Here is a 14,911-nt window from a genome sequence, read left to right as displayed (position 1 = left end):
AATAACAGATCTTGCTGGTTACCAGCTTGAGAAAAAGTAACCACATGAGATGTTCGCTGCATCCTCTCAATGTGCTGATACCACATGCCACCGCAGGGCTGAGTTCACAGTGAACAAAATCTGCCATGCTTTAGCCAAATGGCAAAAATGTGACACTGACCGGCCAGCTGCATCAGAGTAGCCGCAGGGCATGACAGGAGGCCGAGTCAAGCAACATGCCACAGCAAAACTTAATTTAGACCAAAAGATAATGAGGTGGAACAGAAACCACTCTGAATTAAAGTTGGGTCCTCAGAGAAACTACTGGAAGTTTGCCTTTATGCATAATGAATGAAGAGACCAAACAAGAAAGTGAATGCAGTGTTTTAATTCTCTTTTTCTAGTTTCTTAGGCTTTAAGAGTGATGCATTCAGTTTGAAAAGGAAGTGGATGTGACTTTTTCTGTACTGGCTGAAGACTTTTCTCAGCTATGTGTATGTGTGTGTGTGTGTGTGTGTGTGTGTGAATATGTGTGCGTAGGTGGGTGGGTGGTGTAGGAGTGAGCCAGTCTCTGAGCCAACTGCTCCATTAACCTTTACTCAACAACCTCTCTGAACCGCATCTGAGGAAATACGAACACAACAGTTGCAGCCATTCGACACTGTTATTACTGAAAGTCGAGAATTTGTCCTTTTAAAAAAGTCTTCTTTCACCTTCTGTGGTTACTAATTAACTTAAAATAAAATACTATAATTTTAATAAAGACATTATGTGCACAGAACACATACTTCTGGAATGTAACGTATTTCTTTACGTAGACATAATTTAGGTTGGAACCTAAATCTGGAAGTGTATCAGTTGGGATTTAGGATTGTGATTGTTAGACTCTTATATTAGGGCTACACTATATATCATGTACGCATCCGCGATAGTCACATTGGATGTGCAGTGTCAAGTATAGGGATTGTAGTTGATCCGTACGGACAAGGCATCACGGTTCGAAGCGCACATGATTCTCAGATTAATTGCAAAGTTTAAATTCAAAAGTTCATCATTTGCCTGTGTTTAAGGTCCTGTCAGTTTAAACATTGAAGCAATTTTAAACCATACCAGCACAAGAAGACACGAAAGAGAATTCAATTTGGGTCTCGTGCACTGTTTTTTGTGCACACAGCACGCTAATACAGAATTCCATTCTGTTCTGATTGAACACATACATGCAAAATTATGTCTCAATGCCCGTATCCTCGTAAACAAAGTCGCTTTTGGCTTACGTGAACGTAAACAATTGAGAAATAAAATGGATGCATGTCATTATATTGGATCCATGCATTTGGTCTTAAAGTGACAGCATCATAATATTCCTGCTGCTGTGTCATTAATGTTAATCAAACAACAAAATACAAAGATGATGAAGAATCATTTTCACACATGAATTGGCACCTCTGACTCCAGATCTTAAATTCATTAAAAGTGTTTGGGATGTGCTGGAGTAGACTTTACAGAGTGCTCACCTCTTGCATTGTCAATACAAGATCTTGACCAAAAATCAAGGCACCTATTGATGGAAATAAATGTTGATGTTATTTCCATCAAGAGGTGCATCAATGATTCTTTATGCTCCCTCCCAAACATTCCTTCACAATTTGAGCCTGATGAATCTTGACATTTTCATCTCGGAATATGGCCATGTCTTCCTACATGGTTGTTTAGGGAATGAAAAGCTACACACTCCATCAATTAGGGTTAGAAGTAGGGATCTCCAACGATTAATCACGATTAATAGCAAAATAAAAGTCTGTGTTTACGTAATATATGTGTGTGTTCCATGTATAATAATTATGCATATATAAAGTTTGTTTTTTAGCAAAACTGAGCTTAATTTGTCCATCCATTTGTTCTGAAAGTACTCTGAGCCAAGTACCTCAGCAGTAGCCATTTACAGGAGCCAATCACCTTTAGGATCAGAGAAATGGCAGCTAATGACAGGAAACGAGGTCACGTCCGGTAGGATGCTCTGCAGTCTACTGTAGCGACTCCCTTGGGAGGGCAAGAGCCAGTGAGGATGTGTCCACCACAGGAGGGAGAGATGGGCCGCAGCTCAAGGCCACATTCTGTAGGGTGTATGTTAGAAGTGTGTGTGTGTGTGTGTGTGTGTGTGTGTGTGTGTGTGTGTGTGTGTGTGTGGGTGTGGGTGTGTGTGTTTGTTTGGGGCTTCATCAGCAGAGATTTTGAGTACCTTGGCAACCTTAAACATAAAACCTCACCATATTTTCCTCTGTATTATGTGGAATTATAGTTTGGGTATTTTCTGTCAAGTGGACATATTTTGGTTCGTGACATTAGCATTATGAAAATGTTAGGCAGTCCAGACTTCTTAACAGCTGTTCCATGTCTGTGAGCTCATAGACATCAGCGAGTTCGATTTCTGGCACCCTGTCAAGCGTGTAAATATCCTGATTTGCTTGAGCAAATGTCAAGCTATTTTTCTTCTTCCCAAGCCATATATTCAAATCTTAAGTAAAGCACCTAATCTATCCCGTCGTTCACTGCTCTGTGTGCTGTCTCGAGAATGTCTGCTCTTAAATGTCACTTTGGTTTTTCTCTAAAGATGACAGGTATGCCTAGCAGCACTTTTTTTGCAGTACTTGTATGTTCACTATTAAAATGCCAAAATTTTACCTTTTAGCGCAACAACAGCTCGTCACTGGTGCAGTACCCCCAAAAAGACGCCTTTGTACCTTATCTTAAAGGTGCCATAAAATTGAAAACTGAATTTACCTTGGCATAGTTGAATAACAAGAGTTCAGTACATGGAAATGACATACAGTGAGTCTCAAACTCCATTGTTTCCTCCTTCTTATGTAAATCTCATTTGTTTAAAAGACCTCCGAAGAACAGGCGAATCTCAACATAACACCGACTGTTATGAAACAGTCGGGATCATTAATATGTACGCCCCCAATATTTGCATATGCCAGCCCATGTTCAAGGCATTACACAAGGCAGTATTAACGTCTGGAGTAGCACAGCCGAATAAACAGACTTTATGCAGGTAAGCAAGCAAGGACAATAGCGAAAAATGGCAGATGGAGCAATAATAACTGACATGATCCATGATATCATGATATTTTTTGTGATATTTGTAAATTGTCTTTCTAAATGTTTCGTTAGCATGTTGCTAATGTACTGTTAAATGTGGTTAAAGTTACCATTGTTTCTTATGTATACACGGAGACCAAAGCCATGTCGTTATTTTCATTATTAAACACTTGCAGTCTGTATAATTCATAAACACAACTTCATTCTTTATAAATCTCTCCAACAGTGTGTAATGTTAGCTTTAGCCCCATTAGCTGCAGCCTAGCTACTATCAAACTCATTCAGAATCAAATGTAAACATCCAAATAAATACCATATTTACATGATCTGATACGCTGCATGACGAACACTTTGTAAAGATCCATTTTGAGGGTTATATTAGCTGTGTGAACTTTGTTTATGCAATGTATTATAGAGTCGCGAGCTTGGGGGCGGGGAGCGTGAGCATTTAAAGGGGACGCACGCTGAATCGGACCAAAATAGGCAGTTAAAAAATTGAATAATAAAAATGGGGTAATGGGGTATTTTGAGCTGAAACTTCACAGAAACATTCAAGGGACACCTTAGACTTATATTACATCTTGTGAAAAAGGGTTCTAGGGCAACTTTAACACTTTTTTTTTTTTTTTTTTTTTTTTTTTACTAATAATTGCTACTTTTATTTAACAAATATGCATTAAATTGATCAAAAGTTACAGTAAAAACATGTATAATGTTACAAAAAAATGTCAAATAAATGCTGCTCTTTTTATTTATCAAAGTATCTTGAAAAATATATATAATGCACAACTGATTTCAACATTGATAATATTAAAAAAATGTTTCCTGAGCACCAAATCAGCATATTACAATGATTTCTGAAGGATCATGTTACACTGAAGACTGGAGTAATGGATTCTGAAAATTCAGCTTTGATCACAGGAATAAATGACATTTTAAAATATATTAAAATAGAATACAGCTATATTAACTTGCAATAACATTTTAAATTTCTATAATATTTTTTTATTGTATTTTTAAACAAATTTATGTAGGCTTGGTGAGCATAAGAGACTTTCAAAAACATGCTCAAACAAATTTAGCAACGTTTTAATAGTGCCACAAGCCATTTTTTCTCTGCATTTTAAACTGGGGCAGGAGAAACTGGGATGGGAAAAATTACACACTTCACCTTTAAGAATGCTTAATGGAAATGTTCAGCAGTATAGACGCCCTAAAGGGAGTTTTCCGTCAATTAAAGGGAGTTTTTCCTGTGTGGGGGAATTAAAAGGATGTTTTTTTCTTCAGTAGGCGAATAGAGACCATCAGCTCGAGCATGATGGAGGCAGTGCAAGATTATGGCCCTCCAGATGTTACTCACTCTCACTACCCAAAATAACCTCTAATTCACCACCCCACCAAAGTGTATGTAGAATTATTTACAAACCAGCACATAAAGCAGCCAAAGACCTGGAGATATTTATCCACAGGAGTCACAGTGCCGCCCGTCACCAGCAAAAGATTGGGAAGGAGAGGGCAGAAAGGCTGACTTCTCCTCCCCCGTTTCTTTGCTGTCACAGTCTTTGGTGTGATTCACATCGTGTTCCAGTGAAATCAGTCGTTACAGATGGGCACGCATCGTGACAGCCCGGCTGGGATTTGTCCTCACATCTCTTCACTATATCAGAACATCTTGCTCTGGGTCTTTGAAAGCTCCAGTCATGCTCACATTTGAGTCATACCCAGATAGTAACTTGATGTTATTTAGCTGGATTCCATTTCCAGTTCTAAGTGAGAATCTTTACATTCTTTATGATTCGGTTTGTTTCATTTTTGATTCACAATCCAATTTCAGACATTTATTGTTGTTTATTTTTGTTTGTTTGCAGTGTAAATGTGCCAATTTACAGTATAAACAAATGCCATTTTGTCCTGCATATGCTTTTTCTGTAAACAGACTTAAGGTGTGTTCACACGTCTTGTTTGACTCAATTGAAACGAACCCTGGTGCTTTTGCTCTGTTATTGTGGTTCATTTGAACAAGCTGCTGTCCGAACCCTGGTGCGCAGTGAGCACCAAACATGCTGACCAAGACCGCTGAAAAGATGGTTTCCAAACGAACTCTGGTGCAGTTCGAATGATATATGAACGCAACACGGACCAAAGACATGTAAACGAACCAAAAACAGGAAGACCTTAAAAAGGACAGAATCCCCACGTATATCGTTTTTTCTCGTTATAGTCGTGAGTTTGCCCATCACAGGCATCAGCTTTGCGTCGCCACGCAGCAGATCGTTTGTGTGTGTGACGGAGGGATTCCTCCCGCTTTTTTTGACTCCTTTACACATTTTATAAACTCTTCACGAGTTCCCAGCTGGCCAAAATACCATCATATGCAGGCTACAAACACACAACAAGCTCATTTATCTCAGCACACAGCATTGTTTTGAATGTTCGGAAGTTCTGTCTCAAAATAGGCAATACATCATAAAATCTGGCCAATCAGGTTATGAACGTATCCCTATGCCTTTAGGTTCGGTATCTTTTGGTTCTGTGATAAAATTGCCAATCTGAGCGCTAATCGGACCAGTACTAAATGTTTTTTTGTTTGATCCAGACCAAACGAACCAAACTACAAGTGTGAACCCATATCCATATCCGCGAACGGACATGTATCGGCGTCCACTTGCGTGCAGTGATGGATCCACAACGAAGGCGGATCGTGGACCCGCCGTGGCTCCGTGCTGCATCCACTCCGCATCCGCGATTAAAACCTTACCTCCGTGGCAGGTCCGTTTGGGACTCGCAAATTGATACAACCGTTACAGTAAAGGCGCGTACGCGTCCACGGATCCGCTGATTGACAGTAGAATTTTACAGCGCCGCCCGGAGGCGGAGCTGATCCCCTGGGCAGCGCCAAAACAAATGTGACAGTCACGTGGGTTTGGTGACTTGAATGCGGATCCGCCTAGGAGTCTCCTGCTGTGTGGGAACGCACCCTTAGTGTGGTTCATTTGAGTAGGCTAAGTGTGAACTCTGCCATCTTAACACTGGTACAGAAAAGCAGAAAAGACCCCTGAAAAGGTGGGTCTTGGTCTGCTTCCAAACGAACTCTGGTGCGATTCGAATGATATATGAACACAACACGGATCAAAGACATGTAAACGAACCAAAAACAGGAAGACAAGACCCTAAAAAGGACAGAATCCTCACGCATATCGGTTTTTCTCGTCATAGTCGCGAGTTTGCCCATCACACTCAAATTTGACCAAAGACATCTACACGAACCAAAAACTGGACGTGATGTCACCAGATGCGACCCTAAAATGGACATACAATACTGCTAAAGCATACCTGTTTTTTCTCATCATAGGAGCTAAATTTAGAGATGCACCGAACGATCAGCCAGGGATCGGAATTGGCAGATTTCCCTCATGATCGGCCCGATTCGGTGATCGGCCGATCAGTCTCACTTCTTACTGATTCCGAGCCGATCCGTTTTGTCAGCTGCTCGTTCTCTCTCTCTTCTCTGTCACGGTGAACAAACAGACACACCCTCTTTCTCACTCGTCTCATTCGCTCCGGTTAAATTGTGCTTGTATAGACCACTTTGGAGCAGACGTCACAATTACGTCACTTGCAGCTGCGCGCGCATACTGGTTGCAGAAAAATAGCGGTAGCAATTGAAGGAAAATGTGCAAAATCCACAGAATAAGAGAAAAATGTTTTGTTGTGCCTCTGGATGTTGGAATCGGAATGCAAAAAATATAGTCTTCATTTTTAAAGAAAACCATCGTTGAAAACGTCCTTTGAAGATAAACAGAGACGTTTCACAGACTGGACTGATGACACCTGCAAGGATTAGTCTACTATTAAAGCAGGAATTTGATGTAAACAGTAAGTCTACATAATATTCACAAATGCAGTTCAGAGGACATACATACATAGCAGTTACAGCATGAAATAATTATAATTAAAATAATTTAAACTTATAATATTTTACATAGATAACTTTTAAACATAATTTTTATTTCACAATTCTGACTTTTTTTTTCTTGCATTTGCGTGTTTATTACTCCCAGTTCGGACTTTATAACTCGCAATTGTGAGTTTATTTCACAATTCTGAGGGGGGAAAAAGTCAGAATTGCGGGATAAATTGCAATTCAGAAAAGACAGAATAACGAGTATATCTCACAATTCTGTTTTTCTTTGTAAGAAATGTGAGATGTAAACTCAGATTTGCGAGAAATAAAAGTCAGAATTGTGAGATATAAACTTGAAATTAACTTTTTTTTTATTCTTTTATTTCGTGGCTTCCATAGACTTCTACTGCTCAACTGTCATTTTCTGCAACCAGCTAGGCTCCGCCCACAAAAAACGTCATCGCTGTTTGCAAACACCAATTTGGTCTATTGTGCTTCATTTTAGTCATTCCCGCAGGTTTCGCGCTCACACCAAAAGCGTGCACACCACTGATTTATATAAGTGAAGCAAACAAGCCACGCTCAGTCTCAAACAGAGAAAGAAGTCAAAAACAGAGTAGCTAACAAGTACCAAAATGAGTGGCTTACTGCACTTAATCTGTCAAATACATACAAAAGTATGTCAAAAACACAAGCAATCTTGGCGAGTTTATTTAGATAAACACAGTCAGTTTTGAATCATTAAATAGCTAAGAAAGTGAACCCATGTTGTGTGTAACAGTATTGGGTCCATTGAACACTGTTCATAAACTCTTAAGGCAGGAACACACCAAGCCGACAGTCGGCCGTCGGGCAGTTTTTCTTCGCCGGCCGACTAAGTTTTCTCAGTGTGTTCTGCACCGTAGGCTGAAGTTGGTCCTTGTCGGCCTTTTTTCGGCCGATTCGAAATGTTGAACTGGCATTGGAGCTCGTCGGTCCTTCGGGCCATCTGATCATTCTGATTGGCTGTTCAGCTACTGCCACCTGCTGTTTCGGAAAGGCATTTTATATCACGCAGGCGCAGAACTGACGTGCTGCTTGGCCGTCGGCTGTTTAGCGTCGGTTTGGTGTGGCAGGGCAACTTTGGACACAGACGCTTCCGACGTGAGCAAACCCAGCAGTCTGCTTTCGTCGGCACTAGTTTGTCGGCTTGGTTGTTCTGGCCTTTAGGGTGCGTTCACACTTGTAGTTCGGTTCGTTTGGTTCATTTGGTCTGGACCAAATAAGAAAAAAAAAAACATTTAGTCCTGGTCCGATTAGTGTTCAGATTTTAGCAATTTTTATCACCGATCCAAAAGATACCGAACCTTAAGGCATAGGGATACATTCAAACGTGATTGGTCGGATTTTATGACGTATTGCCTATTTTGAGACAGAACTTGCCAAAGTTCTATTTCATGGCTGTCTTTATACTGTTGCATTTATTTGAGCTGTTTATATTTTATTATTGACTTTTACTTGTGTTTTTTCATGAAAATAAAACTTTGCATTGAAGAAAAGTAGATTTTTGTTTGTATATGTTGTCAATTATAGTTCTTAGAAAGAAAATCAGCAAAAATCTGTATTGGCAGATCACACTATCAAAAAATCGGAATCGGCCAAGAAAATTGCAGTTTGTGCATCTCTAGCTACATTGCCCATTACAGTTCGGTACAGGCATCAGAAACTGTGTCTCCTTGCAGTAGGTCTTTGTTTGTGTGCAACGGAGGAATTCCTGTCGCTGTTTTGACTCCTTTACACATTTTATAAACTCTTCACAAGTTCTCAGCTGGTCAAAATGCCATACACGCATACAACGAGCGCATTTAGCCCAACACGCAGCATTGTTTTCAATGCAAAATACGTTTTTTTTGTTTGTTTTTTTTTTTGTATCTTTAGGTTCGTCTTAAAAATGATAGTGTGAACACTAAGCGAACCGGGACTAAATGTATTTTCTTTTTTTGGCCCAGACCAAAAGAACCAAGAGAACCAAACTACAAATATGAACTTGTTTTGAAAAATGCAGGATCAGTCCAGAATACAAAATGGAAAGTTGCATTTACATATTACATATTATTTGATATATATGGAAGCTTCTATAGATATATGCGATAATGATTCAAATGCAGTTTATATGATCCATTTAAACCTAGACAAAGTGGTCAAGTGCTACCTGATTGTGATGTTAGATGTAAAAGGGGCCTCTGTAGGAAGTAAATGTGTGGAAGGAAAGGGAGAACCACTCTCAGGCCATTTACCCTTTCTTTGAGTGCATTTAATTGTATATGTTTGGTTAAACACGTTTGAATATAAAGCACTCTAACGCATTCAGAGAGGAAAGATTAGGTTTCAGTGTTGTATTGTGTTCACATTTATTGGAATGTGGTTTACTGTGCACTTAAACTAGACATCTAAGAATGAAGCATATTTAGTAAGAGTATATGGAATTTACTTTATTATTTTGACACATACTGTACATTCAAAACTTCCTCTAATATATTTATAAATCTGTCTATTTGTCTTTTACGATTCTGGTACATGAGGTCAAAGGAAAAAGAAATCAGCTATTTAAATCCTTAAATTCTCTACTTCCCATCCCCCAGACAGGAAGGAAGTGCGGGCATCTGCACACTTTCCCACCACTCAGACAGGAAGTGATGTCACATGGAGTCACAGATGATACACTACTATCCCATTAGTGATGTCCGATTTGTGACTAAATAGTTAAACCAATTATTTGAATGACTCAGTCAAACTAATTTCAATTATGAATTGCAAACTTTCCAAATCTATACTGAGTAGGGTGTAGATTTATTGTGGACCTGACCTTCAGTGTGAATCAGAGCAATGTGTGCTTCAAGTGGCGTCAGAAATATTGTATTTTCTGATTTTATGCACGTGAATGACCAAGCGAAGTCGTGGGAAACTTAGAATTCTAGATTATAAAAGTTGCGATTCAGATTCAGTTATTTGGGCTTATTGTTCACAATATAATTTTATTTAGGCTACTTTCATTTTATGTTTCTGATTTGAACATGTGACATGTTGTAATAACGAACACGCGACTCTGAGGAACAAGTTTCCCAGGTGCATTTGAATTCAGCTCAACTCCCAGATTTTATTTTATTAATCATTCTTCTCCTTGTTTGTGGTCCAGATTCCTGTAGCACATTGCTTCGGTCCTGCTGGTCAGAAGAAGAGGTTCTGCTGTGTTTGCCGGAAGCATCTGGAAGGCAGTTTGGCTCTGCGTTGTGAAGGTGTGTGTGAAGGAGGGTGTCATAATGGTGATGAGGGTATAAGATTTATTTAAACAGCATGATGGCATCAGGGTGTTTTAGCCCTAGTAATGAATAAAATCACCTAATTTAAGAGCATTGTTCACATGACATGAGCTGACTTTGCCAAAAACAGAATACCAGACAACCTGTCAGAATAAACAAAGTCTTGATGAAAACCTAGACTAATTTGAGCTCATTTGATAATTTTTTCCCACCGCCAGAATTGATGCATTTCAAATGCAAATTGGTCATTTACATTTAGTCTTAAAGTTATAGTTCACCCAAAAATGAACATTTTGTCATCACCCTCACCCTGTTCCAAACCTGTATGTTTTTTTTTTTTCCTGTGGAGTATAAAAGAACTTATTTTGAGAAATGTCTCCGTGTTGTTGTTCTTGTTCGTTTTGTTTTTGTTTTTTTGTCCATACAATATAAGTCAATGGGCACCAAAACTGTTTGATAACCAACATTCTTCAGAATATCTTTGTGAATATCTTTGAATATCTTCTAGAAGAAAGGTTTTGAAGGACATGAGGGTGAGTAAATGATGAAAGAAGTGTTATCATTGGGTGAACCATCTCTTTATGTGTGTAGTAGCAAAAACAGCCTGTTTAAGGGTCAGAGAGGCGGTGGAAAACGTTCATGTTAAATTACATTAAAGTCTTGACGCAGAAGTGATCTTCTTAGAAAGCTGTATGATACGGCCTATTTAAAGTCTGTCAGCTGCTGTTGTTTAGATATTTCTATTGCTGATACACATTAATTTGGTTTGCTGTCCAGGCTGGTTTGTTTTGCTATAGTTTTAGAGAGGTTTTGAGCACTGTATGGCTGACCAGCTAAATCAGACCCACACTAGTCCGGCCAGGCCGGCAAACCATCTAGAACAAGCTCAAAGGGGCTATATGTAAGCATACTTTTTTTATTGCCAAAGTGTGAACAGCTTGTTACAAAAATTAAAAAAAAAAAACGAGACCTTCCCCGACTTCCTATGTTAGGCCTGCAGACTGATTTTGATGTGATGGCAGTGAATTGCAGAGCTTGTGCGAACATATTCACATCACTATGATCAGATGCTTTCTTAACTGCTGATTTCTCACCGCTGTCATTTTTGTTGTATGTTTATTTTGTTATTGAGAGAAAAGCACACAGCACATATTTACATATTCATTTAAACGGTGCTCTCAGCTGAGTGGACGGCGTCTGGATGTTCGTTAACAGTATATTGCTGCAAAGGTGTTTCCAACTTCGGTAACACTTTACTTGAAGGGGTGTGCATAAGACTGACATGACACCTTCATAATCTTGACATGACACGTGTCATGAATATGAAGGAGGTTTTATGCATGTTTATGACAACTGTCATTAAATGTCATTCGCTCAATTATGTCATTTTTAATGCAAAGATGACATTGTTTGAGATGTCTTTGTTACGACAACTTGACATAAACCAACACATCATAACCTGTCAGTGTCTTTGTCATGACAACTTGACATTAGCAAAACATCATAACCTGTCATAAACATGACATAGCAATTAATTATTAATTATCAAACTTAAAAAAAACCAATTAGCTTTATGGGTTAACATTACATTACATTATTTTGGTAACATTTCAGTATAGGGAACACATATATAAACGATTAACTATGACTTTTCCCTCAATAAACTCTTAATTTACTGCTTATTATAGTTAATTGTTAGGTTTAGGTATTGGGTAGGATTAAGAATGTAGAATAAGATCATGCAGAATAAGGCATTAATATGTGCTTTATAAGTACTAATAAACAGCCAATATTTTAGCCATATGAATGCTAATAGTAATAAGCAACTAGTTAAAAGACCCTAAAATAAAGTGTTACCATTATTTTATAACAGTGTCATCTTTTTTACGAAATTTAAAATTGTCTATTATCTGACCTTCTGTTGGAGGAAACTTTAAAAAAAAAAAAAAAAAAAAAAACATGAAATGAAAAATAGTCATGACGCTGTTATAAAATTATTTGTCAGAGTATTGTCACTTAATGACATTTTAATGACAAGTTCAATTTGTACCACTGTACTTGAGCTCAAGATACATATTCATGACACTATTATAATGGCCTCATGACAGCCAATGTCAAAACCAACCACATGACAGTTTAATGTAATGTTAACCCATAAAGCTAAATAATGTCAAGTTGTCATGACAAAGACACTGACAGGTTATGATGTATTGGTTTATGTCAAGTTGTCATAACTCGGACATCTCAAACAATGTCATCTTTGCATTAAAAATGACATAACAGAGCAAATGACACTTAATGACAGTTGTCATAAACATTCATAAAACCTCCTTCATATTCATGACATGTGTCATGTCATGATTATGAAGGTGTCATGTCAGTCTTATGCACACCCCTTCAAGTAAAGTGTTACCCCAACTCCTTTTTACTTTTAAGCGGAAAAACAAAAAATAACTTCCCTGTGAGTGTATCAAGGCCATTAATCACATTCAGTCTCTTGTACGTTACATGTGCACGCGTGCGAGCACGAGCAATAAGTTGCTGGCTGCGTTCACTTAACAGCCACCGGTGTCACTATTAACGTGGATTTCTGAATACTACATATAGCCTCTTTAATGGACGAAAGTAGGTACAGTAGTTTTTTTTCTGAAGGGTTGCAGTTATCTTCAGTGCTGAAAATATCTTTTCCCTTATTTTAATAATCAGTCTCTTTAAATGTTTCTTCTAAAACCTTTTCTGTTTTTTTTTGTTTTCCTGTTTCCTCAAACCTTTGGACTTGGTCCTTTTTTTTTTTTTTTTTTGTATTCTGTTATTGCTCATTTGTCTGTGCTGGCTGTTCCTGTTTGGAAAGCTGCTGTTGCCATGGAAATGGCAGAATGGCCTTTTGCAGTGGGCTGAATTCTAAGAACTGAGCTGAAAAGAAAAACATCACACTCCAACTCTCTCTTTCTATTTCTCTTCCTCTCTCGAATACAAAAGACACAAATGAAGTTCACAAGAAAAATCGGTCTTTAATTCCCACACCCACTCAAACTTTTGACTTTTTTATACAATAACATTAATTAAGTGGCTTTTCCCTCTGTCGGGCCTGTAACACCTCACAGGCAGTACTAATAATATGAATCTATGATCTAATAAATCTATTAATGAATCAACTGTTTTACCTCAGATGATGCTTGCTTAGTGGATAAATCAAATAAAGACACTCCGTGTTCTTTCAATAACCTTCCCTTACATGTCTTTCAGTGTGTGAGCTACACGTCCACAGCGACTGTGCCCCATTCAGTGTTAGCGATTGTCGTTTCTGCCACCAAGATGGAGGGCAAGACATTGTGAGTATGAGAAGCAGGACTGCACCACCTCCTTCTGTTTCTACTGATATATTAACCTGACATTTAAAGCCAGCAGACCAGAGCATAAAACAATGGCTGACCTCGACTTGAAAAGTAATTGAAGTTTTCATAATTTGTCAGAAGCTTTTTTCACACTTGAAATTATGTTATCGTTTGGTAGATTTTAATTACATTAGTATTGATTAACACTACATGATTACACTACATGTAGCCTGCTTATTGTTATTTGTGATTACAAAGTGGTATTGTTGTCCACGTGTTTGGGAGTTTCATATGAAGGCGAGAAAGTTCCCATGGTTTGAAGATTCAAGCACTCAAGATAATTTAACTTAATTAGAACACAATCTTGGCTTTGTCCAAAAGCTTAAAAATGCTTCCTTTGGAGGACGCATTCCAAGGTTGGAAGGCATCAAGGCATATCCAAATCCAGTGTTTGCTTCACTTCCTTTCTACTAAGATACCTTCATCTGATTCATTTTTGAAGGCAGCATAGATGTATCCTTTCCTGCCTTTGATATCCCACAATCTTGTGCTTTCCATTCTGTGACAGTTGAGCTAAAAAATAAAGATGGCGTCTGAAAGTTGCGGTTGGTGGTCAGTTTTTGTGTAAATGTACTTTTTTGGTCAACATTTTCCACTTTTGATGTCATTTCTAGGGAGAAGTTACTAATGTAGTAATTAAATATACGCTTAGTTATCACCAAAGCACACTATTTGGTTGTAGATCAATCATTATGCAGCATTATGCAGCCTCACAAGGTGCCTTTGTGCACAAACGCTGCCTGCAAAGTCATTGCCTAATAGGTCAGCAAGGCAACAAGTCAGCTGCCCAAGCTTTCAAGTGCAGCCCTTGTCTTTCTACTTAGAATTATATAATTAGATCATTTCTAATTATAGTTCAAACTTCAAATTACCCCTTAAATCAGAACGAAATGATTGGTTGATAAGTATGTTGTTCATCTCCAGCGGAAAGCGTAACTAGGATGTTGATCCAGGAACATGTCCTGGGTAAATCACATCCCCTAGCTCTATTATTGCTTTAGATTGTATGATTGGCCACATGGCTTTTTCTAACCCATCATCCCCTCTTGCTCTGGTAGGATACGTACCAGCACCACTGGCGGGAGGGCAACATGTCCTCAGGTGCCCGCTGTGAGGTCTGCCGTCGTACCTGCAGCTCCTCAGACGTCCTGGCTGGCATAAGATGCGAGTGGTGTGGCATTACGGTAAGTGTTTGTGTCTCGTTTTTACAGTGCACCCAACCTTTACTTGTC

General features: G+C 38.6%; 1 protein-coding gene across 1 annotated transcript in view; it reads left to right on the top strand.

Annotated features, from left to right (window-relative positions):
• The window catches only part of LOC125258724 (diacylglycerol kinase theta), a 48,064-nt gene that overhangs the window by 8,918 nt on the left and 24,235 nt on the right, over positions 1–14,911 (top strand). The window contains exons 3-5 of the mRNA XM_048175719.1: positions 10,161–10,260; positions 13,531–13,616; positions 14,738–14,863. Of these exons, the coding sequence (XP_048031676.1) occupies positions 10,161–10,260; positions 13,531–13,616; positions 14,738–14,863 (312 nt within the window). The remainder of the gene's footprint in view (positions 1–10,160; positions 10,261–13,530; positions 13,617–14,737; positions 14,864–14,911) is intronic.

Source organism: Megalobrama amblycephala, linkage group LG23 (genome assembly GCF_018812025.1).
Source record: "Megalobrama amblycephala isolate DHTTF-2021 linkage group LG23, ASM1881202v1, whole genome shotgun sequence".
Taxonomy (NCBI): domain Eukaryota; kingdom Metazoa; phylum Chordata; class Actinopteri; order Cypriniformes; family Xenocyprididae; genus Megalobrama; species Megalobrama amblycephala.
This window is presented reverse-complemented; position numbering and strand designations above follow the sequence as displayed.